This window comes from Rutilus rutilus (genome assembly GCF_951802725.1).
Source record: "Rutilus rutilus genome assembly, chromosome: 6".
NCBI lineage: Eukaryota > Metazoa > Chordata > Actinopteri > Cypriniformes > Leuciscidae > Rutilus > Rutilus rutilus.
In genome coordinates this window covers 11595181-11608601 of record NC_140214.1, presented here as the reverse complement: position 1 = coordinate 11608601, position 13421 = coordinate 11595181, and the positions used below count along the sequence as shown (strand labels likewise).

The 13421-nt window shown below is 38.7% G+C and overlaps 1 protein-coding gene across 2 annotated transcripts; it reads right to left on the bottom strand.

The window, feature by feature from the left end:
* Window positions 1-1611: 1611 nt before the first annotated feature.
* slc39a6 (solute carrier family 39 member 6) lies at window positions 1612-13130 on the bottom strand. Of its 2 annotated transcripts, none has more exons than XM_084410702.1 (11): window positions 13025-13130; window positions 7373-8059; window positions 7006-7150; window positions 6817-6909; window positions 5813-5982; window positions 5312-5488; window positions 5041-5128; window positions 4611-4952; window positions 4220-4300; window positions 3628-3818; window positions 1612-2147 (listed from the first exon to the last, which is right to left on the bottom strand). In XM_084410702.1, exons 2-11 carry the CDS (start codon window positions 8048-8050, stop codon window positions 1995-1997), a joined length of 2118 nt encoding a protein of 705 aa, XP_084266828.1. In that variant the 5' UTR covers window positions 8051-8059; window positions 13025-13130; the 3' UTR covers window positions 1612-1994. The 2 variants fall into 2 exon arrangements, with proteins under 2 accessions (XP_084266828.1, XP_084266829.1); XM_084410703.1 differs by having other exon boundaries at window positions 12784-13069.
* Between the last annotated feature and the right edge of the window lie 291 nt (window positions 13131-13421).

Here is a 13421-nt window from a genome sequence, read left to right as displayed (position 1 = left end):
TAAATATTTTTGTGGTAACCACAATAAATGTTTTCATGATTCAGCATTTATTTGAAATAGAAATCTTTTGTAACATTATGAATGCCTTTACGGTCACTTTTGATGCATCCTATGTAATTTAAAATGTACATTTCTTAATTTTTTTTTATAAAATCTTACTGACCCCAAACATATGAATGATAATGTACACAAGTTTTTTATTTTATTTATCAGTATTGGTCATTATTAGATATTTAACACCTTATTTTTACATTTATATCACAAAGTACTTCTTTAAAAACAACTAATCATTTAATAACATTAAATGATGTTTAATTAAAGTTCGGGAGGAGCACGTTCAAATGATCTCCACGAGAGGAGGTCTATAAATACGTAGCCGACTCATATGTTCATCGACAGTTTTTTCTGCATCCCTCCGCTCCACTACCCCGTCTCCTCACACTCGCCTGGTTCCTATCCTATCCAGAGATATACGGAGTTACACATAGCCTACTCTTTTACTCTATTCAGCTGGGTTCGTCAACCTTAACTCCTTCCTGGACAGCCAGGAATCTTGGAGTTGTGATTGATGATTAGCTAAGCTTCACACACTGTAAAAAAATGTCTAACCTTCCCACCTCAAAATTTTCTAGTGACTGATCACATCTAAATTTTTCAATTGGCCCAAGTGAAAATCTGTAAATTTAATGTGATAATTTACAGAATTTCACTTGCGCCAATTGAAAAAATGTAGATGTGATCAGTCACTAGAAAATTTTGAGTTGGAGAGGTTAGAATTTTTTTACAGTGCAGACCATATTATTACAACGGCCTGGTCCTGCAGATTTGCTTCAGGAAGATCAGACCCTTCCTGTCAGAGCAGGTCACACGCAGGTCACTCCTTGTCCAAGCTCTTGTTCTATCCAGACTGGAGTATTGTAATGCTCTCTTAGCAGGCCTTCCGGCATACCAAGCCTTTGCAACTGACCCAGAATGCAGCAGCTAGGGTGGTCTTCAACGAGCCGAAGAAAGCCCACGTCACACCTCTCTTCATCAGTTTGCACTGGCTGCCAATAGCCGCTCGCATCAAATACAAGGCACTGATGTTTGCCTGCAAGACAACCACTGGGTCTGCACCAATATACCTTAACTCACTAGTTGAGACTTATACGCCCTCCAGAAGCTTGTGTTCTGCAAGTGAACGACACCTCATGGTGCCATCCCAAAGAGGCACAAAATCACTCTCGTGGACCTTTTCCTGTTGGTGGAATGACCTGCCTATCTCAATTCATGCAGCTGATGTCTAAAGACACATCTTTTTCGCCAGCACCTGGCCAATTAATACTAGCACTTGCCTATTCTATATTTATATCTATATTGTTGCCCTCTTGCTGGTCTGATTGCTTCTATTGTTCTCCTCAGTTGCAAGTCGCTTTGGATAAAAGTGTCTGCTAAATGATTAAATGTAAATCTAATCATTTGTAAGTGTGAACTCGTGAAATATAGTCTCATTCATAGGAATGATTTCTCAGTAACCCAACCCAATAATATCAATAGATTCTATACTATAAACTCCACTGATACACACATTAAGATCAAATACAGTTTAGACACGGAAATCAGACAAAGGCATCATGGGACACTCAATACTTTACTGGAATGTTGGAGGGACAGCATGTGCAAAATTAACAATGTAACTTGATTCAACAGCTACTGAACAACACTGTGTAACAAACAAATAAAAAAAAAATCTCCACATTCTCAATGTGGCTCAAGTTTCTCTTTTATACTGAAATTGTAACAGTCAACATTTATATTTTGTTTTCTCCCACAAGCAACAAAGACGACGACAATTATTCTTGCATATTAAGATGCCACTTTTCCACAGACTAAATTATATCTCGGGCATGTCAACAGGTAGACACCAGGTGAACAAGATTGAGGGTCATCGGTCAAAGAGCATTGTCAGCATATGTTTTTGTGGAGTGACATTCTTTAGATTATTATTGCATGGGTCAGAAGCCAAAGTCAAGTTGTATCTTGTGCTCAAAAACAGCGATGACAAGCATGATGCCAAAGCCCAGGAGTATCCCAGCATTCTGCAGGAGGAAGAAGCCATAGTGACTGAAGCCTGCTTCACTAGCATCATTGTGTAACATCTCAGGTACCTACAAAACACACAAAAAAGAAAATTTTTAGAGATTATCAGTTTCAGTTAGATAAACACAATCACAAAGCATATGGTGGAAATAACCATGTTTTTATCCAAACTGAAATTATTCCTGTCTTAGAAATGCATATAGTTAGATACCGAGGATCAGTGTTATTTTAGTATTTATAACTACAATAGTATTTCATTAATATTTTGAATTGGCTTTTGTTATATTTCTGTTTCCATTTTAATATTACTTTAGGTTTAATTTATTTTTATTTGTTAAAGGGTACATTTACATGACAGCGATGCACTAAAAACAGAAACGTTTCTCCTTTGCGTTTTGCACGTACAGACGGCAATGTTGTTAAAAAGATCCTTGTTCACATATGGCGCTTTTCCACTACACAGTACCAGCTCGCCTCGCCTCGACTCGACTCGCCTTTGTTTGGTTTTCCACTGTGTAAAAGTTGTACCTGTACCTGCTTCCAGGTATTTTTTTCGTATCACCTCCGGTGAGGTTCTAATACTAAAATGTGACGTCAAAACACGGCAGACTGCTGATTGGTCAGAGAGAATCGTCACTATTCACTGCGTCATCATTGCATGCGCCAGACGGAGTATCCTGAATAAAAAACAGCAAAAACAAAAACAGCATAACACTCGATTTCCTCCATTGTCCTGTGTGTGTGGGTAGCGGGTGTGTGTAGCGTAGAAGATTAAGTCACGGCAGTTTCCTGCGGCGTCGCTATGACGACCAGGTACTATTGTGGAGGTACTATCTGCAATGGAAAACAGAGCGAAAAGCGAGCCGAGTCGAGTCGAGCTGGTACTGGTAATGGAAAAGCGCCATTAGATCCACAAAAACGACTGAAAACACTTTCATGCCAGGCCAGTAGTTGGCGATGTCACTTTTAAAGAAACACTTTGTGCCTATAGACCTTATTCTTAAACAAGCACGAAACCATTTTTAAAATTTTGTCTTTGAACTTCCGTTTTTGCGGTAGACCTGTATATTTCTATGATTTCATTGTCGAAGCGTAGTGGAAGTAGTGAAGTGGAGTTAACAGAAGTTATCATGAGCAATGAGAATTGATTCGCACTCAGAATTAAGCGTTTTTTTATTTATTTTACACAAGTGGAAAAATACACAAACGTTTTGGCTCCCATATATCATATCTCCACCCACTATTTAAACAACTACTTTTATATTGACGTTGCCGTCTATCAGCAAGTTAAATCGATGGTAAATATTAAACATGTTTAAAATCACAAAGCATCAACTTACAATTATAATTCCTCAACAATTAACCATTTACAATATAATCTTTCCAGACACATTAACCAATATTTTGTTATTTCAGCTTTATTTAAATTAACAAAAAAGTCTTTCTTTTTAGTTAATGATAACCCTGCTGAGGATGTAGTATTTCTAGTAGACAGCCTTTTGAATCTGCCCTCCTCAATTACAGCATTTATTTTTCTGTGTTACTCACCATGTCCACGAGAGCGACGTACATGAATAACCCAGCTGTGAGAGCAAAGATCCACATGGCAACATTCTCTGCATAATGTCCGATCAGAATGCCTGTGATCATGCCCAAATATCCCATCAGGGCCGACAAGAGATTGTATAAAATGGCCTGTCGTACTGACATACCCGCCTTCAGCAAGACTGCAAAATCTCCTGCAAGAAGATAAGATGATAAGACAGGGGAGTGAGAACAGAAAAAAAAACATTTCATAGTAGGGCTGGGCGATTTAAATTGTGAGATTGTTATGCGCATCTCGTCAGTAAAGCGACGTATCGCCAGCGATTATTAATGCGATATGGCTCAGCTTGTCAGTTAACTACGGCTCTTTGTAGTAAATGCCGCTCCATCTGAAAGCAGGTGATGGCGATTTACTACTAATCAAGGAACCGGCTTTACTGACGAGATGCGCATAACAATCTCACGATTTAAATCGGCCAGCCCTATTTCATAGTGATGCAATAGACAACAACCTTATTTCCGGTTCCTTCCTTACTCTGACACATTTCTAATGTCAAAAAAAACTGCCAGCATGATGACAGAAACAATGTCTTACCCAGCTCGTGAGGAAGCTCGTGGCAGAACACAGCAACTGAGGTACTAAGACCGCTGGACAAACCTTCAGTGAATGCTGCCCCTGAAATACAAAATGGCACATAATCTGTAAATGCTGTTCCTAAAACACGGATGCTAAAAGCCTTAGTATTTTTATTATATGCACTGTAACATACATTCATATTTATGGCTCTCTATATCAAACACACATACATTATGAAGGCCTGTTTGCTAGGTGATTTGCTAAATTATGCAAAAACAGATGGTTTCAAAATTGCAACAAGTTTATCCCAAGACTGTCTAATAGAGACTGTAGTATGCATAAACTTTTGTACACTTTTATTATAAGTGCAAGGTTTAATTTGTTATGTGTGTGTGTGTGTAAAACTTACCTATGGCAAGACCGTCACTGAAGTTGTGAAGTCCGTCTCCCATGATGACCATCCAGGCGAGTGTGGCCACGCCGGCCTGCTGGAAGTGCTGTTGCGAATAGGAGTGCGTGTGTCTGTGTGAGTGTGTGTGTGGGTGGTGGTTCTGGGAGTGGTGGTGATGCAGTATGTGGTGGTAGTCATGGTGATGATGATGCTGCTCATCTGACTGGCCAACAGTGTCATGGAAGTGGGAGTGGCATTTGTTCTCACAGTCCACGTCGGAGTAGAGCTCCGCCCCCAACATCACCTCTTCTTCCTCTGCCACGCCACGCCCACATGCACTTCCACCATTCGTTTCAACAGCTGTTGTTATAGAAATACCATGTAAGAGTTTCATTTTGACCTCATAAACATTAACAAGCATCAAAAAGAGTTGCATAAAGTTACATACAATCAAGTGTTTTGACATCATTGTCTTGTAATGACGGCATTTTCTCAGATTCCAAAACTTCTGTGGTGAGATCAACTCTTTTCTGCACCTACAAACAGAGATAATACTCAAGGAACAACTCCATGCAACATCCATGTTGTTATGTTACAATGTTTAGGGAATCAATACTATGACTTTTGGCAGAGTGACTAAAAGAATGTGTAGCACATGACTTTATCATAAAATATGAGATCTTAACCTTGTATTTTGTGTGTTTGTACATTTTGCTGACCTTCTGTTTTTTGTCTTTGTACATTTTGCCGAGGGTCAGGAAGTGTTCAATGAGAAACATGATGTAGACTCCACTCAGTGCCGTGAGCCCTGTCCACACAGGCCGAAGGGAATCCTCTTCCATCTCTTCATCGTGGTGATGGTGCTCCGAGTGCCTATGCTGGTGATGACCCAGAGACTGATAGACACCAATCAGAAGTCAATGAGAAATCTCACAAAATATAGAAAAACTGTGTATAGTTTCAAATAAATGCAGTCTTGTAGTGTAGTGAGCATAAAATACTTATTTTAAGATCTTACGGACCCTAAACTTTTAAGTGGTAGTGTACGTGGCAGTGTATTTGTCAATATGTAAGCACCGGTGACAATTATATCATATCAGTATCAAGTAAAACCATAGACCAAAAAATAAAATAAAAATACAAAATAAGAGCTTAAAAACAACAGTACTAAATTCAAATGCCAGTTTGTGTCTTGATGACAGTATTTGTCTTTGTCTTACATGTGGAATGAGGTGAAGGAAAGCGTCTCCGCTGAGAGTTCCCACTGCAAGGGCCACCAGGAAGCTCAGCAGGAAGTTGAAGCAAACTCTGTTCATGAGTGGGATCAAAACCACACCAACTAATGCCAGTAAACTGATCAAAGTGATGGAGAGAAACCCTCCTACCCATGCTGTAACACAAACATACACACTTATTAGATGTATGTTTTTTTGTTTGTTCTGTTTTTAATAATTTAACAACACTAGCAAATCTCCATAATTAATTATGTTGTGAATTCATTTGCAATATTTAATACTAATTCATTGTGTTTAGTTTTTTATTTATTTAGTCAGTCAAATAGTAAATAGAATTTTTATTTGGGCCATGTGTAGGTTATCAACCACAAAATGAAAATGATCAGCTTATCACTCCCAAATTTAAGTTTTATAAACCAAAAGGACCTCCACAGATACAGGTGAAACTCGAAAAATTTGAATATCGTGCAAAAGTTATAATTTTTATGATTATGGCTTACAGCTTATGAAAACCCCAAATTATAAATATCAGAAAATTAGAATATTACATGAAATCAATAAAAAAAAAAGGATTTTAAATACAGAAGTGTCGGCCCTCTGAAAAGTATAATCATGCATATGTATATAGTTATATATACTAAATATATTAGTTTCACCTTTTAATTTGAATGACTGAAATACACAAACTTTTGCACGATATTCTAATTTTTCGAGTTTCACCTGTATAACGCAATGGTTTCATTGGTTGAACTTACTCACTCAGGAGGCTGGTCGTTTATCTAATGTAACATGTAATTTGTATAAATGGACCATAACAAATATAATGAACATGAAACTTAGCCTTGTTATATATATATATATATATATATATATATATATATATATATATATATATATATATATATATATATATATATATATATATACACACACACACACACACACACATACCATAAGTATATACAATAACCATAAGTAACAATACTTACCAATGGTAATTGAAGCATTCCTTGGGCTTCTGCCATCGGTGTGATTATGCAAATGATGGTGATGATGATGGTGGTTGTGATGATGGGAATGATCTGGCGGGGGGAGGGAGCAAATTGTTAAACAGATTCTGCAAATCAAATGTGACTCAAAAATACAAGTGTATGTAAATTACAGGCACAAAAGCTCACCTGGATGGTCATCCTTGTGCACGAGGCAAGACTTGGAATCAATCTGCATGAGAAGGGCAGGGCACAGGTAACTGAAGTCCTTGACAGAGAGACCCATTTCCTTTGTCATGCCATGTGACTGCAGGATTGTGGAGGCATTTTGACACTGAAAGAGAAAAGGCAGGACTTAAGTGAGTGGGATATGTCAGGGATTTTCAAGGGAGCACTATCGGATCCATGGAAAAGTTTAGAGAAAAACAGTGTAACAAATGTAAAAATTAAATAAAAAAGGTTAAATAAAAATATTGATTAAAATAAAAATTTAAAATACATAGATTAAAATATATAATAAAAATTAAACAAGTAAATAATGTAACCGTTTGTGTACCTCTAGACTGGTATGGCTGTGTCCATGCTCATGGTCATCGTGCACATGGGTGGCCGTGTCCTCAGGATGGTGGGTGTGGTTAGAGTGTGTTAAATTGGGCTGGGCGTGGTTATAGGAGTCGTGGTCTTGCATTAAATCATAGTCAGCGCTACGATTCGTCCGCCGTGATTTTGTGACGTAGGAAGGTGTAGTCAAATGTGTGGTCGGTTCCTGATTCATCTTCATGTAGAGATTGTGGTGAGCATCCGACTGGCTTTTCTTCCCAGAGGCAGGATCAGGCTGCACTTTTGGGATGGGGTCAGTCTTCTCCACAATATGATCAATACCCCCCTTCTTGGTGACAGGATGTGTGTGTGTGGTGAGTTTGTCCACATGAGCGTGCTCGTGAGCATGCGAGTGTGTATGATTATGTTCATTTTCACGATGATGCACCATCACTTTCTGGATGCGGTCTAGCCCCACCCCCTTTAGTAGGTTGAACAGGCCTTCTAAGGAGATACTCCCGTTCTGGCCATACTTGTCAAACAGAGCATGTAGGTGGCGCTGCTGTGCCTGTTCTGCTACTAGACCATCAGTCTCAATGGGCATAGATGTGCAGTCTGAACCTGCCCCCACTAAACACGCCCACAGTAATGTCAGTGACACCACTGGAAAGAGGCGTGGACACCAGTCAATCATACTGGCATCCTAAAACAGAAAAATAATCTGGTTATTGTCACAATGCTGTAACATTACAATTCTGAAACAGAGAATGAAAACAAAAGCAAAACATAAACCTATATTCTTAACTTCCATTTACAATGTGGGAAAAAGGAAAGACTCTGATTTTAAGGACAAAAAAACAAGTAGTTAAAAATAATTCATTTTTGAACTGCAATTAATTGAAAACAAATTCAACAGATTTCCAAACTAATGAATCTCACTCACTAAGAATGCACAAACAAATCATGAGTCATCAATAACATCTGTACCAAAATGTATTCTAAATTTACAGGAAAAATATTGAAAAAACTGATATCACACATATGCAAAACCCACACTTTGGGTGGTCATGTAAACGTGTTAAGAATAATTTTGTATAATTTCATATTTCGTCGAAGGAAGGAGGGCTGTAAAAGAAAGGTTGCATAGAAGACCCTTATATGTATATAGTTTGGCGTGTTTATGCAAATTACTAAACTTGGACAGGCATCTTAGAATAGAATCCTATTTTCTTTTAATAAAGTGATCAAGGTGCTCCTTGCCGCTGCGATCTGTAGCCGTTCCTCAATGTCAAGGAAGGATCCTCGGAAGCCAGAATTTCGAGGATGCTACGTCATCGACATCCGTCGAAGGACTGTTCCAATGTGGAGGATCCTCGGAATTTCAACCAAGGACTGAGTCCTTCGTTCGAAAAATATCCCACATGAATATCAGATCAGTCTACGTCTTCTCACTGACGTCACTCACTTCTAAAACTTGTCTACCGCCATCTTGAGTACCTGATTCGGCAAAATCGATATGTCAGTTGCAAAGGAACTAGCTAGCTATGCTTTCACAACACGGTAACATAAATATAACATAAATGTAACATAACATAAATCTGTAACGTTCGTTATTTTGAATAGAAATCATCACTCAAAAAGCATTCATTCACGTCTTCTCCGGTTTATTTGTGTTCAAATACATGCAATACAGCAGTGGTTCCCAATTCCAGTCCTCGTGACCCACTGCTCTGCACATTTTGTATGTCTCCCTTATTTAACACACCTGAACCAGATCATCAGCTCATTAGGAGAGACTCCATGAACTGAACTGAGTGTGTCAGATAAGAGAGACCTACAAAATGTGCAGAGCAGTGGGTCACGAGGACTGGAATTGGGAACCACTGCAATACAGTATCCGCCAGGGCTATTAGTCCAATGGTAATCAGTGTTTGGTGTAGGCAATCAGTACAGTGATTGATATGACCAATGAAAACTTTAGAATCAGCTGCAGGGCGGGATTTCCGCTGAAGTGGTTTAAAAAAATTTTTTTTTTTTTTAAATCACGCTTCTGTTCTGCCTGCGGTCCTGCATGACTTCCTCATTCTGACATCCGTGATGATAAAGCTAAACAAGAAGCTAATAAATGCACGGTTTGAAGTATATGTGATTTGTGTGTGATTTCCGTGCGATTGGGGTATTTTCATATGAATAAAGAATGTTTACAGTAACGTTATGCATGCTAGGTAAGGATAACTTCATATTAAATGTTAAATATAACATATTTCAAAATATTTTTTTGACTTGAAACCATTTTAAACCGCGACCGAAATATGATACAAATACTCGATGGTGTTTTAAAGTGAGTTAAAAGTAAAAGTGTAATATTAATCAATTAAATTGTGTCATGTAGCTTTATGCTACCTGTTGTGCTAATGCACCTGCTGCAGGAGCTATTCTATTCCATACAATAATTTTTTTTTAAAGAATTCAAATAATGTTTCAAGAATAGTTATTTTTTTGTTTGTTTTCTAACAAGACTTGAGATAATAGGTTTGTCAGTACCATACACGGGTTTCTTGTATACAAACAATACCGGATGCGCGCGCATCCAGGAGGCAGAAAACCGCTAGCTGTTATGCCCAGTTCTGTAAAAGAACATTGTAATTAACGTAGATTTCGCATTGTTTGTAATTTCTTGTTGACTCAATAATAAACTGCAATTTAAGAGTTGGATCTGTTTGTTTGTGTCTCATATTAATATAACATTATGTAAAACGTCCAACTGTTTACGAATCAAAATCCGGACATACTGTGATGCATGTATGAATTATCATGTTAGACTAAGTCAGTAATGTAATAGCCAATGTTAGCAGTGCAGCATCTATTTTAGCCCGAATTTGCTTTTATATAAGTTAACCTTGTTTACATTACTTTACGACCTGCAACATTTCATGACACATATAACATTACTTTACTGTAAATCAAAGATTTGACGATGGATTATGTGGGAAGCCATTAGTACCTCCGACCGTGGCGATTATATTAAAAAACTTACTCTCAGCAGTGGTGAGATCTTGCCGGATCCCTACGCAATACATGACGATCTTTGGATTGTGGATGACAAGAAGTGGCCAGCAATTGTATGGCCTGATATATATAATTATCTTATTCAGACACCAAGTGTGTATACAAGAGAAATGATTAGAGCGTACAAATCCCTTGATGCATATAACTATGCTATGTGGTCGGTCGTGTGCAGCTCGTCAAATTAAGAATAGAAAGAATATAACATACAACTTCCTCCTTCTGTCCCACTCTTCCATTCGCCTAGATTTGGAGTTACTTACAACACGTATAATTTAAATGAGCAGATAAAACACAACAGATAGGCCTGCATGTAAATAAATTACGCAACAACTCCTTGGCATTTTGACTTAGCGACAACACCACCACTTTGTTACTAGCCTAAACCCTTTACTCCGGTACGAAGACCGCGGGTCTTTTGCCTCTTGGTTGCGTGCGCAAGCAGTGATGACGTCGCCGAGAAAACCATGTATAGACAGTACTCGGTAGGTAAGTTACTCAAGATGGCGGCAGTCAACTGGAAAAAGAGCGGATGACGTAAGAGGTCACGTGACTGATATTCATGTCAGGAAAGGATGCATATGTGTAGCCTTCGCGCTCTTAAATCACCCACAATCCTATGCGCGCAGCTTTGCTATCTTGTTCAAAAAATTCAAAATGTTGAACGTTAACGGAGTCGGAGTGTTAACGGGTCAATATGCTTTCAAATGTAAATATATTTACGTTACCAAACATTTGTTTTAAAAAATAATTACATCCATTATGTTATGGGTCAGATTGACCCGCACTGTTTAAACACACTTGACAGTCAAATAATCAATATGATTAAAAAGGAGTTTATTGATTTAAAAACGATTATATTGCCTGAGTGAACAGAACTGCGTCCATAGCAACGCTCTGTTTTTCATTTTCACTGACGTAATGACGCACTGACGTGCACTTGCTAGCCTGTTCCATTTACGTGTTCTCCGAATGCTAAAGAGGAGCCTCGCCTAGCCTCTGAAGGAAGTGACTTGGAAGGAACAGTCCTGCCAAGGAAGTATCCTTGACATTGAGAAACACCTTGTGTGTTCTTGTGGCTCGCGCACAGTCTTCACTCGAACGCGGGCTTCAATCCGTTGTGGAGACTCTCTATTCGTTCCGGTGAAATTACAAAACGCACACAAACGTGTCCTTGTCCAATATATAACCACTGATAAGCATAATCGGTTTTGATTTGCCGCGAGTCTTTTCACGTAGTGTTTTAGCGCAGCGCGTCTGTGTTGTACGTCACACACATGACAAGCGTCAGCCAATAGTGAGCCTACGTGGTGACGTGCAACACAGCTGCGCTAAAACACTACGTGAACTCACTCGAGGTCCAGAGAGAAGGAAATGAATAGTGGAATAAAGTCGTTATTTTTGTTTGTTTTTTTTAGCACAAAAAGTGTTCTCGTCGCTTGATAAACTTAAGATTGAGCCACTGTAGTCACTTGGACTATAACGAATACGATCTCTTTAATAACTTTTCTGGGCCAGCAAGTTTCATTCCCTTAGTTAGAAGCCTATGGAGGAGTGAGACTGCTCTCAGATTTAATCAAAAATATCTTAATTTGTGTTCCGAAGATGAACGAAGGTCTTACGGGGTTGGAACAACATGAGGGTGAGTAATTACTGACAGAATTTTCATTTTTGGGTGAACTAACCCTTTAAGAACAAATTCAAAACACGCAATTATTGCTAAATGACTTTTGTTAGATACAGAAGGTCAAGACCTCTGAGGTAGAAGAGTCCAAAATCATTTTATGGGGAAAAACATATAGATTTAAAACTAGCTACAAAAACATCAAACAGGTCTCACATAAAAAACATGGTATTTGTGACTCTAATACTGTAAAGTAAAAAACAAAATAAAACGATTGATAGTGGGACACCGCATAAAATACGCCATTGCAAACTACTCCGTATGCTTAGTGCAAAGTGCTTATGTATTATAGTGTTCCATATGTGACTCCATATGCATAGTGGTCACCTGTAAGACCTCTAAGAAAAAGTAACACACATAAGAATCTGGTTAATTTTGCACTAATGCATTTCACACCTGTTTACACACACTGCGACAACAATAATAACAATGTCAATGGTTTTGACAATAACAATGGCGTTTCTTTACTGGATTGCTTTTCGTTTATATTTTCAGATCTATGAAACCACTAAGTTATGTATTAAAATTAGCAGAAATAACACTGATGTGGAAGAACAACAGGCGTCACGCGGCCTACTTGGGACTTTCCTGCAACGTGCACAACGAATTTCTCCCGTCCTAACTGTATTTTTCACGCGTAACGCACTGACCATACATCAACACTATTTATTGCTTACCGGGAGTCCACACGTGCACCACGCTCGAATGTAAGCGCGTTCTAGACGGCGATTCTGCACACAACACCACGAGCACCTCAACCAGACCGTGTGCAAAAAAACGTCACCGTAAAACCGGAAACAGAGCGAGTATCTTTTGTTTCAAGAGGGGGAGCGCGCGGCGCGACCACATCTCTTCCCTGCCATTCCCGATCTAACGGCGAGTCGGCGACTAACAATACAAAACAAACAGCAGTCTTACCGATTTGATGTGATTGTAGACCTCTTTATGCGGAAAAAAACGGGACGCTCCGTGATAGAGCCTGATAATTTTAGAGAAGAGTCAGAAGCGATGTCATTGGTTTAGGTGTAGTCACATGACCACGCTGTTGTCTGATTCATTCCTAGTCATACATCCACATTCCGCACAAACCAACATTTATGGTAAATATTTGTAAAGGGAGGACTTCATTTTTTACTTACTTTAACCATGTGAATTATTCTGAAACCATGACCCTAGGCTACTTTTGTGACCTAGTGTGACCTAGCTAGTTTAAAAAGCCACATTACAACAGCTCGCCTACATCCAGATGCAGATAAAGTTTTTACGTGTTGTACGGTACAAATGGACTCATAATGTGGCTAAACATAACCCATTT

Bases quoted from the DNA above. Each gene is read 5' to 3' on its own strand.
- slc39a6 (XM_084410702.1), bottom strand. From the start codon at position 8,050: ATGATTGACTGGTGTCCACGCCTCTTTCCAGTGGTGTCACTGACATTA. The intron at 4,953-5,040 runs GTATGTAACTTT...CTATAACAACAG, and splicing joins TGATGTCAAAACACTTGATT to CTGTTGAAACGAATGGTGGA. The intron at 3,819-4,219 runs GTAAGACATTGT...ATCTTCTTGCAG, and splicing joins CGAGCTTCCTCACGAGCTGG to GAGATTTTGCAGTCTTGCTG.